At 46.0% G+C, this 17610-nt stretch overlaps 1 protein-coding gene across 1 annotated transcript in view; it reads left to right on the top strand.

Moving 5' to 3' along the window:
* The window catches only part of ITGA9 (integrin, alpha 9), a 369261-nt gene that overhangs the window by 324616 nt on the left and 27035 nt on the right, over window positions 1-17610 (top strand). Inside the window, exons 24-26 of the mRNA XM_010835514.1 lie at window positions 1954-2079; window positions 4763-4882; window positions 8340-8441. Coding sequence (XP_010833816.1) covers window positions 1954-2079; window positions 4763-4882; window positions 8340-8441 — 348 coding nt within the window. The remainder of the gene's footprint in view (window positions 1-1953; window positions 2080-4762; window positions 4883-8339; window positions 8442-17610) is intronic.

The raw sequence follows: 17610 nt of genomic DNA, 5'->3' as shown, positions 1-17610 counted from the left end.
TTCAATTGAGAGAGTATCAAATTACAAAATACTTTTAAAGAGCGACATGAGTTTGATGGACAGGGAGGCCTGGCGTGCTGCAATTCGTGGGGTCGCAAAGAATCGGACACGACTGAGCGACTAAACTGAACTGAACTGAACTGAAGTCCCTTTCGTTCCCTGGAAGTCCGTGGTTAGGACTTGGGGCTTTCACTGTCGTGGCCCCAGGTTCAATTCTTGGTTGGGGAACTAATATCCCTGCAAGCTGCAGAACAGGGCCAAAACCAAGCAAAATGCAATGTATTATAAAGAAGGGTAAGTCCCAAAAGTATGAGCAACTTTTAAAGGCAACACTATTCTCTGAAAGTTAATTTGAGAAAATAAACCTTCATCTTAATTATCTTCAGGCATGTATAGCAAAGGGCTTGCCTGGTAGCTCAGCTAGTAAAGAATCCACCTACAGTGCAGGAGACCTGGGTTTGATCCCTGGGTTAGGAAGATCCCCTGGAGAAGGGATTAGTTACCCACTCCAGTATTCTTGGGCTTCCTTGGTGGCTCAACTGGTAAAGAATCCACCTGCAATGCAGGAGACCTGGGTTCGATCCCTGGGTTGGGAAAATCCCCTGGAGAAGGGAAAGGCTACCAATGTATTATAAAGAACAGTGAGTCCCCAAAGTATAAGAAAGTTTTAAAGGTAACACTATTTTCTAAGAGTTAATTTGAGGAAATAAACCTTCATCTTATTTATCTTCAGGCATATATAGTAAATCCAGGCATACATGTTCAAAGATAAAATAGAGATTTATTTAGCACATTTGGAGATTTTATAGTTCTTTGTCCAAAGATTAGTACTGTTAGCTGAACTTAGAAGTTTCCATGTTAAAAATTTAAACCTTACCACAAATGAGAAGCTGAAGCATTCTTGAATCAGTGTAAACACACTATATTTTACTCAAAGGCCTTAAAGATAGAAGAGTGTAGTTTAAATAGATGATTCTGGCTGAAATCAATTATAAACATAATCCTAAATTATGAATTACTATTAATTTTGTGACTTGACCTTAAGTCATGTCAAGGCTTCAAATACAAACAACTTGATATGATAATATATAAAGGAGGCTTCTTTTTTTTTCAATATTTCCCCAGTTGAGGCACCAAAAATAGAGTTGTTTTTAAAGAAACCAACATGGAAGACTGTACTATTGTTTTGATTTTTTTTTTAACATCACTGTTGCTCAGCATTGTTTTTCCACTAGCCTCTCAAAAGCTCTCAGAAGCAAAATCAGGTAATTCAACAAGAGCTCCTTGGGCATATAAGCTCCTGTATGACCCAATGCAATGGTTGCCCAATTTTTATTTTATTTTTTGGTAGCAGAATCCTGGTTTTAAATGACACTATAGGTGGTTGATGCTCTAGTTGGAATAGAGATGGGGGCCCATAGCAGTCCTGCTTGGTGCCCCCTTCTCCTCGCTAGGAAATCCACTAAGGGGTTTCACAGCACCCTATGGGTCCCATGGGGCATAGTTTGAAAACCTCTGGCCATGGACCATGCCTGAAGGCTGGACCTCAGAAGATCTAGGTCCAAAACCTGAGTTCTGGTCTGTGTGATTGTTGGCAAATGACTTAACCTGAGTCTCATTTTCCATATCCAGACAAAGAACTCATCTCAGAGTTGCTGTAAGGCTGGTTTTAAAGTTCCTTAAGTCTTACTCTTTCCTAGTCACATCTCACTTGCGTGTTGTGTGCCGTTGCCTCTCAGTCATTTCATGACTCAGCATCCACTTTTCTTTAGTATTTGGCCTTGTTGATGCTACTACGTCTGCCTTTCAGATTTTCTGCCGTTATTGTCTCCTAGAGAATGGACCAGGGTAACAGTTGGCTTTGGGCTACACCGTGACCACCTCTGAAGGGAGTCCAGGCTCATGATCTTTTCTTGGGATGGACCACTCATCCAGATTTCTTTTCATTTTCAGGTGGGCCAAGAGAAGGGAAACTGTTCTTTCCAGAAAAACCCAACCCCCTGCATCATCCCTCAAGAACAAGAAAATATCTTCCATACAATATTTGCTTTTTTCACAAAGTCGGGAAGAAAAGTCTTGGTAAGAATTTGCTTACTCGTTGGGTTCACATGGGTGGTCCTCACTAGGAAGGCAAGTCTGAGATGAGAAGCCAGTTTTCTATTTGGCATTATTTCTCAAATCTGGTTTGAATCAATTGGCTTAGAAAGTCACAAGGACTGTAGTCAACTCCTATTTTTTCAGCCTGAGGTTTCTATCAAAGTGTTAAATTTACATTTCAGATTCCATTGGCTGGCAAAGGGAAAACCTTTGCAACCCACCAAGTACAAAGTTATACATTTCTCCCAGTAGTATGAGTCTAATCAAGAGTGATGGTTCTCGTCCAACCACTTTATATACCACTGTTGGTCAGTATATACTAAAACTAAACATATCTATGACCTAGTAGTTCCACTCCCAGCTATGTCCCAAAGAGAAGTGAGTACCTGTATCCCCCAAAGACATGGACAGGTATGTTCACAGTAATCTGGGAACGATCCAAATGTCCATCGCCAGGAGAAAGTGTAAACAGTTGCAGTGTACCCATACACTGGATTATTACAAGCAATAAAAACTGCCACCCCAACAACATGAATAAATCTCATGGATATAATATTGAGTGAAAGGAGCTAGAGATAAAAGACAGATGGTGTTTTACTTACATGAAGTTCAGAAATAGCAACTCTGTCAATGGCAGTGGAGGCCAGGACAGCAGTTAATTTTGGAGGAATATTGATAGGCAGGAGCATGAGGGACTCTGCTTAGGTGCAGGACATGGTCTTCATCTTGATCTGTTATGAATGTGTATAAAGATACGTCAAGATGGATCCTTTGGATTTATTCTGTTTACTCTATGTAAGCTATACCTTAACTTTTTTAAAAGTGTAGGTGTTAAAGGTGGAATCAGATGCTTTTCCAAAGCCTCCTTTCTCCACATCTTTGGTTATATCTCTTCAGTTCCTTATTACAGCCATGGCACATCTCACTAACATTTCCCTCCTCTTTTTTTTGGCGGTAGAATTAGTAGGACTAGTGGCCTTTTGGAAGTTTGGGATATTTTTACTTACATAATGCTGATGATCAACTGTTATTTAACAGCTTTCAGAACTGTTAGATGTATTGATATCTAGTAGTTTGACAAATGCAGCTCTGTATCTGGCTGAAATTTTTACCCCATATGTGAAACATCATGAATGTATATTCACACATTTTGAATCCTATAACACAAAAGAATTCTTCCTTTGTAACTTTGGAATTTAGGTTCCTAGCTGTAATTCATATGTTTTCTTGGTCAAACATGTTTTTCTTTACTCCTGTGGTTTCTTGAGTCTTGTGACTTTGTAGCCCTCCAATTTGCCCAATATAAACAATGGGTATAAAATTACATTTTTCACTTCCAGGCAAAAACCGCATAATCTAGGAAATACACCTTGTGTTCAAAACTCTTAAGAGGGATGTTCCCAAAATATTAAATGTGTCTCTTTAAAAACAAAACAAAGAAGTTGTAGAACATATATGCAATGGAATATTACTTAGCCATAAAAAGGGGTGAATTTGAGTCAGTTGTGAGGAGGAACCTAGAGCCTGTTATACAGAGTGAAGTTAAGTCAGAAAGAGAAAAATAAATATCATATATTGATGCATATATTTGAAATCTTATGGTGCTGATGAACCTATCTGCAGGGCAGAAATTGAGATGCAGACACAGACAACAGACTTGTGGACACAGCAGGGGAAGGAGACGGTGGGGCAGAGAGTCGCACGACATATGTGCACATTGCTGCTACTGCGCTAAGTCGCTTCAGTCGTGTCCGACTCTGTGCGACCCCATAGACGGCAGCCCACCAGGCTCCCCCGTCCCTGGGATTCTCCAGGCAAGAACACTGGAGTGGGTTGCCAGTATACACACTACCAAGTGTAAAATAGCTAGCTAGTGGGAAGTGCTGTATAGTGCAAGAAGCTCAGCTCTGTGTTCTCTGATGGCCTAAGGGGTGGGATGGGGAGGATGGGAGGGACACTCAAGAGGGAGGGTGTATGTGAATACACACAGCTGATACACATTGTTGTGCAGAAACCATCATAACATCGTAAAGCATTATCCTCCAATTAAAAATAAATTTAAAAAATAAATAAAAACAAACAAAATCCACTGCTTTCTTCTTGCAAAATCCAGTTTTGAGGTAAGGTACACCAGTGAGATTTGACTTGAAGGCGTGTTCTGGTGCCCACTGGACAGGAAGTCCTTTGATTGCCCTCTGGCGGCAAGAAGGAATGATTGCATCTTCCTATGGATTTCATCTGCCTAGAAAGGCCTCGGGAGAAGGCAATGGCACCCACTCCAGTACTCTTGCCTGAAAAATCCCATGGACGGAGGAGCCTGGTCGGCTGCAGTCATGGGGTCACTAGGAGTCGGACATGACTGAAAGACTTCACTTTCACTTTTCCCTTTCATGCATCGGAGAAGGAAATGGCAACCCACTCCAGTGTTCTTGCCTGGAGGATCCCAGGGACGGGGGAGCCTGGTGGCTGCCATCTATGGGGTCGCACAGAGTTGGACACGACTAAAGTGACTTAGCAGCAGCAGCAGCAGCAGAAAGGCCTCAGTTCTATAAATGCTGTGTTCTATAAATACCTGTTCTGTATCTATAAATGCCTATTCTGTAAATGTTGTGCTCTTGTCTTTGTTCTTAATACAGTTTGACCATTCTCTGGTTATTCTTCTCAGGACTGTGAAAAAACAGGAATTTCTTGCCTAACAATGCACTGTAACCTTAGTGCACTCGCTAAAGAAGAAAGTCGTACTATAGACATTTATATGCTGCTGAACACAGAAATACTGAAGAAGGTAAGTCCTGAAGAACTGTACTCTCAGAGTTCATTTTAAAACATTTGAATTGGTTTCCTCAGGAAAAACTCTACCTGCCCCTTTTAAAACTGTCCTGGCCAGCACCACGGGTAATTCTGCTTCAGAAGAATGCCAGGGAAACATGCCAGACCCTTGTTATTCAAAGTGTGGTCCAAGGACCAGCAGTGTGAGCATCACCTGGGAGCTTCTGAGACCTGAGAATCCTGGACTCCACTCAGGCCTTACCAAATCAGCATCTCTTTTTAAGCAAGAACCCCAGATGTTTTGTTTGTGCAGTTGTTTCTTAGACTTTTTTTTTTAATATTTACTTTTTATTTATTTGCTTGTGCCAGGTCTTAGTTGCGGCACGTGGGAGCTAGTTCCCCAGCCAGGGATCAAACCCGAGTCCCCTGCATTGGGAACTCGGAGTCTTAGCTTCTGGACCATCAGAAAAGTCGCTGTCAGACTTTAACTTGCACATTTTAGATCAAAGGTTTTCTGTAAAGGGTCAACAGTAAGTTTTTTAGGCCCTATGGGCTATACAGTGTCTTGCCATTGCTCAACCCCGCCATCGTGTTGTGAAAACAGCCATAAACCATACTCAAATGAATGGGCTTGACTGTGTTTCAATAGAAGTTTATTTACAAAAACCAGCAAAGGGGTGGATTTGACCCATGAAACATAGATTGCCAACCCCTTGTTTAAATGACATCTTGTTTCACAGAATCCACCTATTGAGTCTTAGATCACTTGGCTCTTATGCGTTTATAAAAGTGGTTAAAAAAAATAATACAAATTCACTGTAATTTATTTTCTCATAAGCACTTCTTAGTATGAAAGGCTGCATCCAACAAATTGATTTTAAAACAATCATGTGGAGATAAAATAGGCATGTTATCCACAGAGATTCTCTTTATTTTCCTTTGGAAAAACTGTGTGTCAGTCCGTATAAAACTGTCAGTGTATAAGTGAATATCCTTAGAATAGTCATTCCAGCCTTATTTTTTAAATTAGGCATGGCAGCAACACGTTGGCCTGATAAGCCACAGGCACGGGGGATATGGGATGTTTTACCCCCTTTCCGTCTCTGGCTGGTGGAGAGCTGTGAACAGTTCTGCTCTCCCTGGGTGCTTTGAAGGGAAACTGATGAGGGGCAAGTTGGACACACACGGCACTGCTTCCCTGTTGTAGCTCTCTCTCCTTTTAAAAAGAGTGGAGCTGGGAGAGGGCCCAACATGAACCACCCCTGGTCACCCTTTGATTCCAGAATATTACATCACAGGAAGTGCCTTCCTGGCCTGGGTCCCCAGCTCAGGTTGAGGGATTATGATTCTGTACACTTACCCATCCAGTTCCTCTTCTTGACAAGTGGCCCTGGTGACAGTTTTGTTGCCTGTGCCACACTTGCCACTGTTGACAGAGCCCTGACATGGCTCTGATGGTGGCAAGCCACTCTCGTTTCTTCTTCACCCTCAGCCCAGATGGCTGCTGCTTGCACGTCAGTCATATGTACTGAATCACAAAGCCTCAAGCCTTTCTTGTCCCCAGCTCTGGCCTGGTGTCTGCATCTCTCTCCTTGTGATCAGTGGCAACCCTTTACCATGGAATATATCCCACTGACTGCTGTCCCCAGCCCAGTCTATACCCCAAGACAGCAGGAAGCCATGGGGTGTCGTATGTGGGTGTTGGAGGACCATTTTCCTTGCAGATATTCTACGGAAACCAGCAGAAATCTCAGGGATGGAGTTAAGCCTCTGTCAGGCCCAAAGCCAGCCACACCTCCCTGGGGGCTCCAGGGGCTCCTCGCCTCCCTAAGGACACGGAGCAGCATCAGCCTTGTGGTTCACCTGGGCTGCCGCTTCTGTTTATTTCCCTTTGATCTGAAGGTCAGGCCCCAGACAAGGGAATTTGCAGTTTAATTGCTTTGACCTTAACAAGTTTTTATTTGAAATGTAAGATCTGATTTTTTTAAATTATCCGAGGATTCCGATTTCTTTCAAAGTGTTTGTTTTCTACAACTGTAGGAGATCTGTCCCATGCCTCCTGATCTGCTCAGCCTTTAACTTTGACAGTCATCATTATTATTACTGTAATTAGCAATAATCAAGATGATGATAATGATGATCCAAGACTGAAGAGACAGTATATCCAGACCCATAAACCCATAAATCTACAGAACTGGTAAAAGATTGCTGCATAGAAAATTACTTACTGCTCAATATGAACTCACTGAAGCAGTTTTTGTTTTTTTGTTTTTGAGTGACAAGCTTCTAAGAAGCATTTCATATGTGTTTTATTGGTGTTTTTAAAAGGACAATAATTAGTGTGTAACTCCCAGGGAAATTCCACAGGTGTCCTCCCTAGAAGGTCTTCGTGGTTTCTCTGGAAGTGATGAGCTGAGCCCCTTGAAACTGTTTTCCGCAGAGACAGTTATCTTCTTTCCTTTTGCAGGGGTAGATTTAACCGGACACGGGCCAAAGCTAGCATCAATATGTGCCTCCTTGTGTGGCAGGCAACCTGAGTAAATATAGAAGGACACCTTTCTGGCAGAGCCCAGCTGCCTCCACATGTGGGGTGCAGAGTGCTCGGCCGTCTGTCCTATTTCCACAGTGGGAGCCAGCCTGCCTCTCCCTCAATAGTCAGTGCAGCCCCATCTAGACCACTGGCTCGATGTTCTGGCCCTTCCCTGAGTCATAGTTTTGCCAGCCCCTCTCTTCTTCCTTCTCCATCCCTGCCTTGGAGCCATTCTCTCTTTATCTGGATTGTTGGCTTTAAATCTGAGCCCAACACTAAGGCTTCTACCCACAGTGGCTGATGGGCTCTGCCCGAGTCTTACCTGGGACGAACCTCCTCCCCCCACCACCCCCATCCCCTTTCTCGTCAGACCATTGACTTATTACAAGTCAGATGCTTTCTCCTTCTCATCTCTCTGTCTGGTACCCTCTTTCCCGCTTAAAGGGCTTTGACCTCCCCCCCACCCCCCTCCCACCCCCCACCGCAAAAGCTTCATTGAAGAGCAAAGAAGGAATTAAAAGGAACTCATGTGGAGAGTTTGAGGGTTGTGGTCAAGGCAGGAAGATGCTTGGGAAATGTAAATCAGATGCCTTCTGTGGAAGGCCAGACCTAGATTTATCGTACACAATTCAACGGTTTTATTTATTCTCTACTCTTTGGGGAATATGTCAATACCAAGATCCAAATATCTGGCTCCTGCTGCTTGGAAACCACAGCACACAAGCCTGCATGTGTTGACTCAGCAAAACTCCAGAGCTTTTCAGCATCCACTATGATATGAAAGAATCTTCAGGAGAGAGACTGGAAATCTCTGCTTCATTCAGTGATAGAAATTTCTGTCTGATCTACATGGAATCTTAGAATTTCAGTTCCACCTAGGATCTCAGGGCCCTGTCACTGTGACTGAAAAGTCTTACAGCGAGTTACACTGTTTCATCCTCAGGACAGTTCATCTGTCATCCAGTTCATGACCCACGCCAAGGTGAAGGTGGACCCTTCCCTGAGAGTGGTGGAGGTAGCCAGTGGGAACCCGGAGGAGATGACGGTGAGTACAACGCCCCCCTTCGGCCCCCCACCACCACACACAGTGCTCTTCCAAGGGTGAAGGAATCTGGGTGACTTGGGAGACTTAATGCTAGAATTTGAGGATAATGACAGCCTCTAAGCCAAGATGTCAGCTTTGTGGTAGACCCATGACCTTGCCTGCCTTGGCTTCCAGGCCCCGCAAGGGGAACTGCGGTCTGCTCTTATTGTGATAGCCTTTTTCTCCAGGATGCTGTTATGTGAAAGCTCCTGGCCATGACTAGCCAAAAGAGAAATTGTCTGGAAGTACCCTTGACAGCGCTTGTTGCATTTCCATTCTAGAACCAAGACTATTTTTTATCTTTCTCACACCTTTTCCTGAAACCTCATCTGCCTTCCCAATCCCATTGCTCCATGGATAAACAGTGTTTAAACACGAGTTGGTTGAGTAACATTCTCTACCTAGCCCCCATATCCTCTATGAAGTGTAGCTGGCAAGCAGCCTCAAGATGGGAGTTGTCACAGCTGGGAATTCAGATAGGGGAGAGAAAGGGGTGGCCTTGGACTTCTGCTGCATTATTATTTTCAGGGGCGGGAGGGGAGGTGCATCCTTTAACACCCAGACTCAGGTCCTAGGGACATAGAAAGGGGAAACAGCAGCCTCTGAACTGATTTTGCCAATAAGCTATGCGGTGATGCTAGCTTTTTGCATCTCCTTTTCCTGGAATTTACTTCTCTCCAGGAAGACTTTACCCTCTCTTGAAAGAGTCAATATTGCTGTGACAAATTTACAGAAGTGAAAAATTCACAAAGATTATTTGCTTGCAAAGAAAAACATGTTAATTTATTTTCTAGTAACAAGGGAGACACCACATGTCTAAATGTTAGGATGGGGATCACAGCAAAGAGACTCTTATAAAACGGTGGCTAGGAAGGGTACATATAGAAAATAAATCCCTGGGACCTCCATGAACCCTCAGTCCTGAGCAGAAGACAAGAGCATCAGCTGGTACAGAAGAAATAAGAATCTGTGAGGACGTTAAAGCTACCCCAAAGCGTGGGTATTCCATGCCCAGTTCAGGGAAGAACTGTCAGAGGCAGATTTAAATTCCTTGACTCACATCGAGAAATTGTCCACCTGGTCATTTTAAATAGCAGGAAATGAATGGGATGGAGTGGAATGATGCTGAAGTCCTTCACTCCTAGAGTCACTGTTTCTGGAGATCAAAATATCTGGAGTTGGCTTTTGTCTTTTCCTCCCTGCCATTTGGGCATTTAACTGCCAATCCAGACCTTCACCTGGGGAGTGAAAAAGAATGCAGAGTCACTGCTCATTGTCACAGCTCCAGTTAAAAAGCTTATAGGATGAGATACGTGGCCAATAGGAGAGGTTTGGAATGTTCTGGTAGACCACACTGTTCCCAATTAAGAGCTAACGGAAGTAATTAACAGGTTTCCTACAGGTGGAATCCCCTGGGTAAATGAAAAAACTATCACGGGCGCATTGCCTTTGATTAAAACATAGAGCTGTGGGATCCAGAAAGACATTGCCTGACATCCCATTGTTGGATTCTGAGTCATCTGTGCGCCCCCAAAATACTGCTTCCATTAACTACTCTTCCATTTTGAGCACTGTGGTGATATTTTCCTTATCAAGAGTTCTTTGGAAGGAGATCTCATTTTCAACTGATTTTTTTCCCGTACTCCCAAGAAAAAAGGAACACCCTTCAGAATTCCACAGTGCCCCCATCTTTCTCCTTTCCATAACTTTGCCTTTCAGTACATGAGCCAAGATGAAGTACTACAATCTGTTCTCAACTTTCCTGGCAGGAAAAAATAAATCCTTTCTGAGTAGAAAGGATTGCCTTTTTAGAACAAACATGTTCTTCCCTGCGTGATTCTTCTGAATGCCTGGCACTCTGTCAATCATCGATCGGAAGGGAACTTTCCATAGAGGCTAGCCACCAAATTTAAATCGGGCAAAATTTCACAAGATTTGAGATCAGGCACCACATTTGTATGGCCTTGGAATGAACAGGAAGTGTATTTGCAGCTGGTAGCGAGCAGGGTGTGGGTGAGAAAAGGAAAGCAATCGGTTTTTAACCACGTAAAGTGTACATGGGGATAAATTCAACTGACAGGGAATACAGGTAATTTTCTTGGGACTCATTGTGTCTTTTATTTTCATGCCATGGTATGGGGAGTGCTTTACAGATCGTACGGGTGAATAGCTAGAAATATGTCCTGGATGTTTGAGGCATTTTCCTTTTTTATTAATAATACATTTGAGGTGCCCTTCCTGGGCGGAGTGTTAGCCATGTGTCCAAGACCAACCACACCAGCTTACCTGGCTTTGTACAGACTCAAACCTGAGAATTCTGGATGAGGTCTGAGTGACCATGTTCAGTGCTGACGGTGCCAATATAATACACTGAATTTCCTATTATGTCCAACCCAACCCTTTCTACTTTTCTGGGAGAGCTGCCAACAGCTGAGGCTAGAAACTCCCTGGGGGCAAACCAAGAATCTACAGCACACCAGCTGTGCTACTGAGAGCTGCCATCCCAGACACCCTTCTCTGGCCATATGGGAGGCTTGTGTGAGTTACAGAGCAAATCTATTTTGTCGATACTTTGAAATAGCAACATATGTGATGATCATGGAAATCCACAAATGGATAAATAAGTCATTGCCATGTGGAGTGGGCACCAGGTTGAGATTCTAGGTGCCAGCAGGAGAGACTGATTCTGTCTCCTTTTAGCAGAAGCAGAATGGATTAGAATGGTATCGGGTAGCTCTCAGAATCGCCAGCAAGGTGGGAGAGCCTGACTGGGGATGTGAGAAACCTGCAGGGCCAGGACCACAGGTTGGGGCAGGCCCCAGGGAGAGCCTGGCATGGTACCCTGGGCACTACTTCCCTGGCTTCTCTCAGCCTCGTGCTCTAGAGTCATGTGGGAGCCTCTCCCTAGCTGGTTAGGCCCCTGTCCCTGGAGAACCAGGCACCCCAGGAAGAGCAAGTGGCTGGCATTTTTGGCTATTGTAGTACAGCCTCCCCCTCACCCTGAGACTCACCCATAGGAGGATTCCCCAGCACTGGAAGGATGCTAAAAAGTGAGGAGCATCCCCTCCCACGTGCTTCTCTAACACTCCAGGCAGCATGGGGCCATCTAATCCCTGGCTCATTGAGGGCTCTCTTCTGAGCTAGTCTCTGTTCAGTCATTTAGACCATTTTGTCAGCTCCATTGATAAGAGAACATGCAAATTTTTGTCCATAGGCGGTTGAGGAGTGTTTGTGCTTTGGGCTTTAAGAATTAACGTGCTTGAATGAGCTACTTCTGATTCAACAGGACAAATTTCTGGGGCCTTCTCCTGCTGCCACGGGAACCAAATGTCCAAAGAGCTGGTCACCTCCCTCCCACAGTCCTCTGACATCACCATCCCTTACCCTACAGGTGGGGAGACAGGTCATAATTTTTACAAGTCCCCAGAGACTCCACTGTGCCCTCCCTGAGTTAGAACCACAAAACTTTTTCCTCAAGTGAACAAAGAGCCTATGATGCTTAGGAAAAAGAGGCGACTTGCCCTGGATCTCACATCGCTGAGCCAAGGATAGGGTCCGGAACTTTTGATTCCCATCCAGATGCTCCTTTCTCTGCTCTGCAGCCACTCAGTCATACAAGAGGGCACTGGGCCATCTTGGATAAAAGGTCCTTGACAAGTACAAGTGTCCACCCTGGAACGGACACTGACTGGTTTTAAAGTCTCTCTGTTAAAATTGCCAGGTTCCCTTGGGGCCCAGCCAGCGCCTCCTGACTGGACCCGGCTCTCCTCACCCCAGTGGGGGCTTTCCCTGCTCAGTCTCAACCAGACTCTAGAACGGAGCCTCCCGGCTCCAGCCTTGCTTTCATTTCTGAATAAACCTGCCTCTCATGAACAAACTGATCAGGCCAGCAAGTTCCAGCTTCATTTTCTCTGAATCTGGTCAAGTTCATTTCCCAGTCTTGACCCTTCTGGGAAGTCAGTCCTTCTAGTTTGGGCTTTTCTTTGTGAACAGGAAACACTGCATTTCCCCCTTTGGAATTAGAAGAGCCTGCCCTCAAATCCTGTCCCCCTCACGGCCCAGTGGTGTGACTGCAGGCTTCAGGTGAGCTCTGTGAGCCTCTCTTTTCACATCTATAACATGGGAAAGCTAGTTTCTTCTCCCTGGAGATCTCCCCTCCACTGTGCTTCCTGCCACTACCCCCACCAAGCCAAATGCACACCAGCGCATCTCAACCAGAGGCGTCAGCTGAGGGGTAGACGAGATGCTCCAGAAGGCTCCACCTGTAGTTCCTTTGTTGTTCACTGCGTCTTGAACCAAGCTGACAGTTTTCTGTCACCAAATAGACTGTGCTTGTACTTTACTATTTACATGCCAAAGTATAGTTTAAATTACATTCTACCCAGCGAGAGAGTTCTTCTTGTTACATCAAGAAGTAGGAGGAAGAAGAGAGACACCTCCATTCTCTGTCATCATCAGAAGATGGTAGGCAGTCTCTCCCTTCACCCACCACCCCATGTGAGAATTAAGCTCTAATCATAAGGAACTTAGAAAAACCCCAGTGTCATTTGCTGTTTGTCACTATTTGAAGTTTCACTTGATGAATACTCTACTGGGGGCTTGCTATGGGCCAGGCGATGTACGAGGCACTGGGGATGCAATGGGGAACCAAACAGCCACGGTCCAGGCCCTCCCAGAGCTAACGAGGGGGCAACAGACAGTAAAAAGAGAAGCAAACAGCGTGTTTGTTTGTTTGTTTTCAAACTGAGGCGAGTTCCATGGGAGTAACCTGCTCTAGATTGAGGGAAATCTAAAGAATGTTTCTCCAAAGAAGCGGAAATCTAGAGAGTGAGGAGGAATTAGCTTGCCAAGCACAGGGAAGAGTGTCCCAGAGAGAAGGGAGAGCTGTGTGAAGACCCAAACAGCTTGGCGTGCTCAAGGCTGCAACAGCAGGGCACAGCACCTGGTGAGTGGTGAAGACATCCATAACAGAAACACAGGGAGACATCCATGACGGGAGACACAGGCAGGGTCATACCATACAACTCCAGGGGGCAGTTATAAAGGGAAACTGTTGCAGGCATTTGTTTTGAGCAGGGAATGGCATGATCCAATGTATATTTTTTAAAAATCACAGGCTACTGTGTGGACAGTAGATTGTAGGGGGCTACAGGAAAGTTGTGATCATCACTTGCTAGAAATGATGGTGGCCAAGGAGATAGAACTGGACAGGTAGATTTATATCAGTAGAGGTCCAGCAATCTGTGCCAGTCACATGTAGAGTATCTGTCCTAAGAGGTTGCTGCTGCTGCTGCTAAGTCACTTCAGTCGTGTCCGACTCTGTGCGACCCCATAGATGGCAGCACACCAGGCTCCCCCGTCCCTGGGATTCTCCAGGCAAGAACACTGGAGTGGGTTGCCATTTCCTTCTCCAGTGCATGCAAGTGAAAAGTGGAAGTGAAGTTGCTCAGTCGTGTCCGACTCTTAGCGACCCCATGGACTTCAGCCTACCAGGCTCCTCTGTCCATGGGATTTTCCAGGCAAGAGTACTGGACCTAAGGGGTTTGGAGGGATCAAATGACATCTTGATGCAAAGCCCCTCGCCTGGTACATCCACATGGGCAGTCAGTTAATAGTGGCTCCCGTTGCCTAAGGCTTCCCTGATGGGGAAGCCAGTAAAGAATCCACCTGCAATGCAGGAGACATGGGTTCAATCCCTAGGTCAGGAAGATCCACTAGAGGAGGAAAATTGCAACCCACTGCAGTATTCTTGGGAGAAGGCAATGGCACCCCACTCCAGTACTGTTGCCCGGAAAATCCCATGGACGGAGGAGCCTGGTGGGCTGCAGTCCATGGGGTCGCTAAGAGTTGGACACGACTGAGTGACTTCACTTTCACTTTCGTGCATTGGAGAAGGAAATGGCAACTCACTCCAGTGTTCTTGCCTGGAGAATCCCATGGACGGAGTAGCCTGGTAGGCTGCAGTCCATGGGGTTGCACAGAGTCAGACACAACTGAAGCGACTTAGCAGCAGCAGCAGCAGTATTCTTGCCTGAAAAATCCCATGGACAGAGGAGCCTGATGGGCTACAGTCCAAGGGGTTGCAAAGAGTCAGACACGACTGAGAGACTAAACACACACGCCTACTGCATAAAGAGATGGTCAAGGATGGGAGGAACCAAATGAAGAATAGCTTCTCCCTCCCTCAAAACCCCAAGAGTCATGGTCAGTTTACTCTCAACCGGTGGTTTCCAGCTGTCGTCATGCTTATCATTATCATTTCTGCAAGCAACAGAACCCATTTCTAACTTGAAATGTGCTTTGGTTGAGTCAGAGGTGGGGTGCCTGTAACTCATCCCATTTGTATCTCTTTTCTCTGAGGGGCCTCTGCATGTCCTCATCAAACCCCTGGGCTCTATGGAGCTAGGAAACCACTGCTATGGAAGTCTGTATTTTAGGGCAAGGCTGCTATCCCATCCTTCAGATTCTTTAACTAGACACGAACTGGACCTCCAATAAACATGAATGAGAAAAAAAAAAATTAGCCTCAAGACTTCCATAGCACAAACAGGTAAACACTGTACACACATGTGTGCAGACGCACATGCTTGAGCACACACACATACATACACACACCACAGTGTGGTTTTGTGTTGGGAAAGCCTCAGTTGAAGAGGTTAGGACAAGCTGCATGGAAGGAGTGACCCCTGAACAAATAGGGAAGGCATTTTCTAAGTGGACGGGGGAAGGTCAGCCTGCAGGTGGAGTCAGATGGTGTCTTAGGATAGAGTTTCAAGAAGCAGACCCTCAGATGAGGATGTGGGTACAAGATTTTTTTTAAAGGAAGTGTTCCCGGTGAGATGGGGAAAGAAGTGAGGAGACAGGATAGGGAAAGAGAACGAGGGAAACAAAAGTGGGATTCCAGGGGCCTCAGGCTCAGCAGAGCTCTGGAGCTCAAGTACTACTTCAGAGTTCTCTTACTCTGAAGCAAGGGAGCTAGGCTTTCTCCCTCCTGTTGTATGTCAGCCACTGGACAGAGGCTGCCCAGGAGACACTGAGCACCAAGATCCTCCCCCTCTCCCCATGCCCTGAGGGAATGCAGTCGCTAGAGGTGAATGCATGATTGGGTGTAGGGAACGGATCGAGGGACCTGAGAGATGTGAGCACAGGTGGCACTGGTCTCCACCCAGACCCTGGGGGCTCGTCGCGGCTTGCCTTTCTGTGCCCCATTTTGCTTAATGATTTCATTTTCGTTCATTTATGCTCAGTTCTTGTGATGTGCTGGCATTTGATGTGATTATCGCCTGACACACTCACATCGCCCTGTGAGCGAAATATTATTGCATCTACTCTCTGATGAGGAAACTGAGGCCCCCAGTTGACAGCCTGAGACGCCGAAGCTTATCAGTGAAAGAGCCAGGTCTGGCATAAGGCCGACTGTTTGCAAGCCCAAGGCTCCTTTCATCCTCTGCTCCCGAGGCCCGAGCTGTCCTGTCGTCTGGCCCACACACAGTGGAGCACCACTCCTGGCAGATTGGTAGGAAACACAGCCATGGGTGGTGAACAGCTGGCCCGTCGTCTTAGGAGAGACCCTTGGCTCCAGTGACCTCAGAAGCACATCATGTTCTAACTTAGTGGTCTGTTGATTCTGAAACTCTTCCTGTTGTGGCCTGGTCCCTAACCAGATGCACAGCTACTCATCAGGAGAATTAGCACTCATCGAGGGCCCTCCTTAGCCTACGGCAAAGGAGCTGTGTTCCCCCTCCACCCCGCCCCCCTGCCCCGCCCTTTAAAGAGGGCTCATGAGGTTTCTCAGGAGTAATAGATATAAAACCTCTCACCACTATGTCTGGCACACAATAATTTCTCAACAAATATGACCCATTCTTAACAACTAAGGAATTAGCACCAGTCTAGCTCATCTCTCTGCAAATTCTAACAGAGCAAGGAATTCCTGAAACTCCGCAGCCAGGGGCAAGTTTGACATCTTTGTTTATCACAGCTTGCAACAACCAGCTTGCCAAATGCAATTTATTTTCTGTTCATTGATGTCATCTCCATAAGCCTGAGTCTTCAGACTCCCTTGAGCTGGGCTGCTTTCTGAAGGCTCTGTTCTGAGAGCGATTTAAGATGTGGTTCCGCTAAGAACATTTCCTCCAGCTCCCACAGCCCTTTCTCCCTGCCCCCTCCCCCACTGTTAGATGTAATTAGAAGCAGGTGAAAATGGCATTTCCTTGTTCCAGATGTTCTTCTTTCCCCACTTTTTGTTTTACATACATTCCTTCCCTCTGTGAGACCTGTGTGTGATGTTGATTATGGAAAGCATCTTGCCCTTGTAATTGACCTTCAGCCAGAGGGGCCTGGAGCTGAGTCTCCCCTCGGGTGTTGCTGATGCTGAGCTGTCCCCTCAGCCTTAGAAGCCCCCTGTCCAGCCAGGCCTGGGCCAGCTGTACTCTATTTTGGTCATGTTCTCAGGCCTTTTGGAGACCTGAGCATTTCCAGCTATGACATTAAGCGTATTTGCAGTGGTCAGAACATAAAAGTTTCCAGAAACCTGCAAGTGAATCAGTGCTGTGGTTTGGGCTTGCCAGCTGCCCCAGACTGAAAGTTGGTTCCCTGATGCCAGCTTGCTAGCCTCAGGTGCATTCAAGTTTATAGCAGTAGGCAGGATGCCCAGCCTGTGGGCCTGCCATTGCCCCCGCCCCATGGCTGTCCTCCTCTAGGAATCTGTTGAGCCAGACAGATCCTCAGTCTCCTCAATTCTCTTATGTTTTATTGGTTAACACCTGACACACAAGCCCCCCAGCCTCAGTCTGCTACTGTGCGATCATTTGCTGCTGCTGCTGCTAAGTCACTTCAGTCGTGTCCGACTCTGTGCGACCCCAAAGACAGCAGCCCACCAGGCTCCCCCATCCCTGGGATTCTCCAGGCAAGAACATTGGAGTGGGTTGCCATTTCCTTCTCTAATGCATGAAAAGTGAAAGTGAAGTCGTTCAGTCGTGTCCCACTCTTAGCGACCCCATGGACTGCAGCCTACCAGGCTCCTCCGTCCATGGGGTTTTCCAGGCAAGAGTACTGAAGTGGGGTGCCATCGCCTTCTCCGGTGCGATCATTTATCCCTTCGCTAATCAGAACTTCTGCTGCCCCGTCT

This window comes from Bison bison, unplaced genomic scaffold, assembly GCF_000754665.1.
Source record: "Bison bison bison isolate TAMUID 2011002044 unplaced genomic scaffold, Bison_UMD1.0 scf7180017864043, whole genome shotgun sequence".
NCBI classification, from domain to species: Eukaryota; Metazoa; Chordata; class Mammalia; order Artiodactyla; family Bovidae; genus Bison; species Bison bison.
This window is presented reverse-complemented; position numbering and strand designations above follow the sequence as displayed.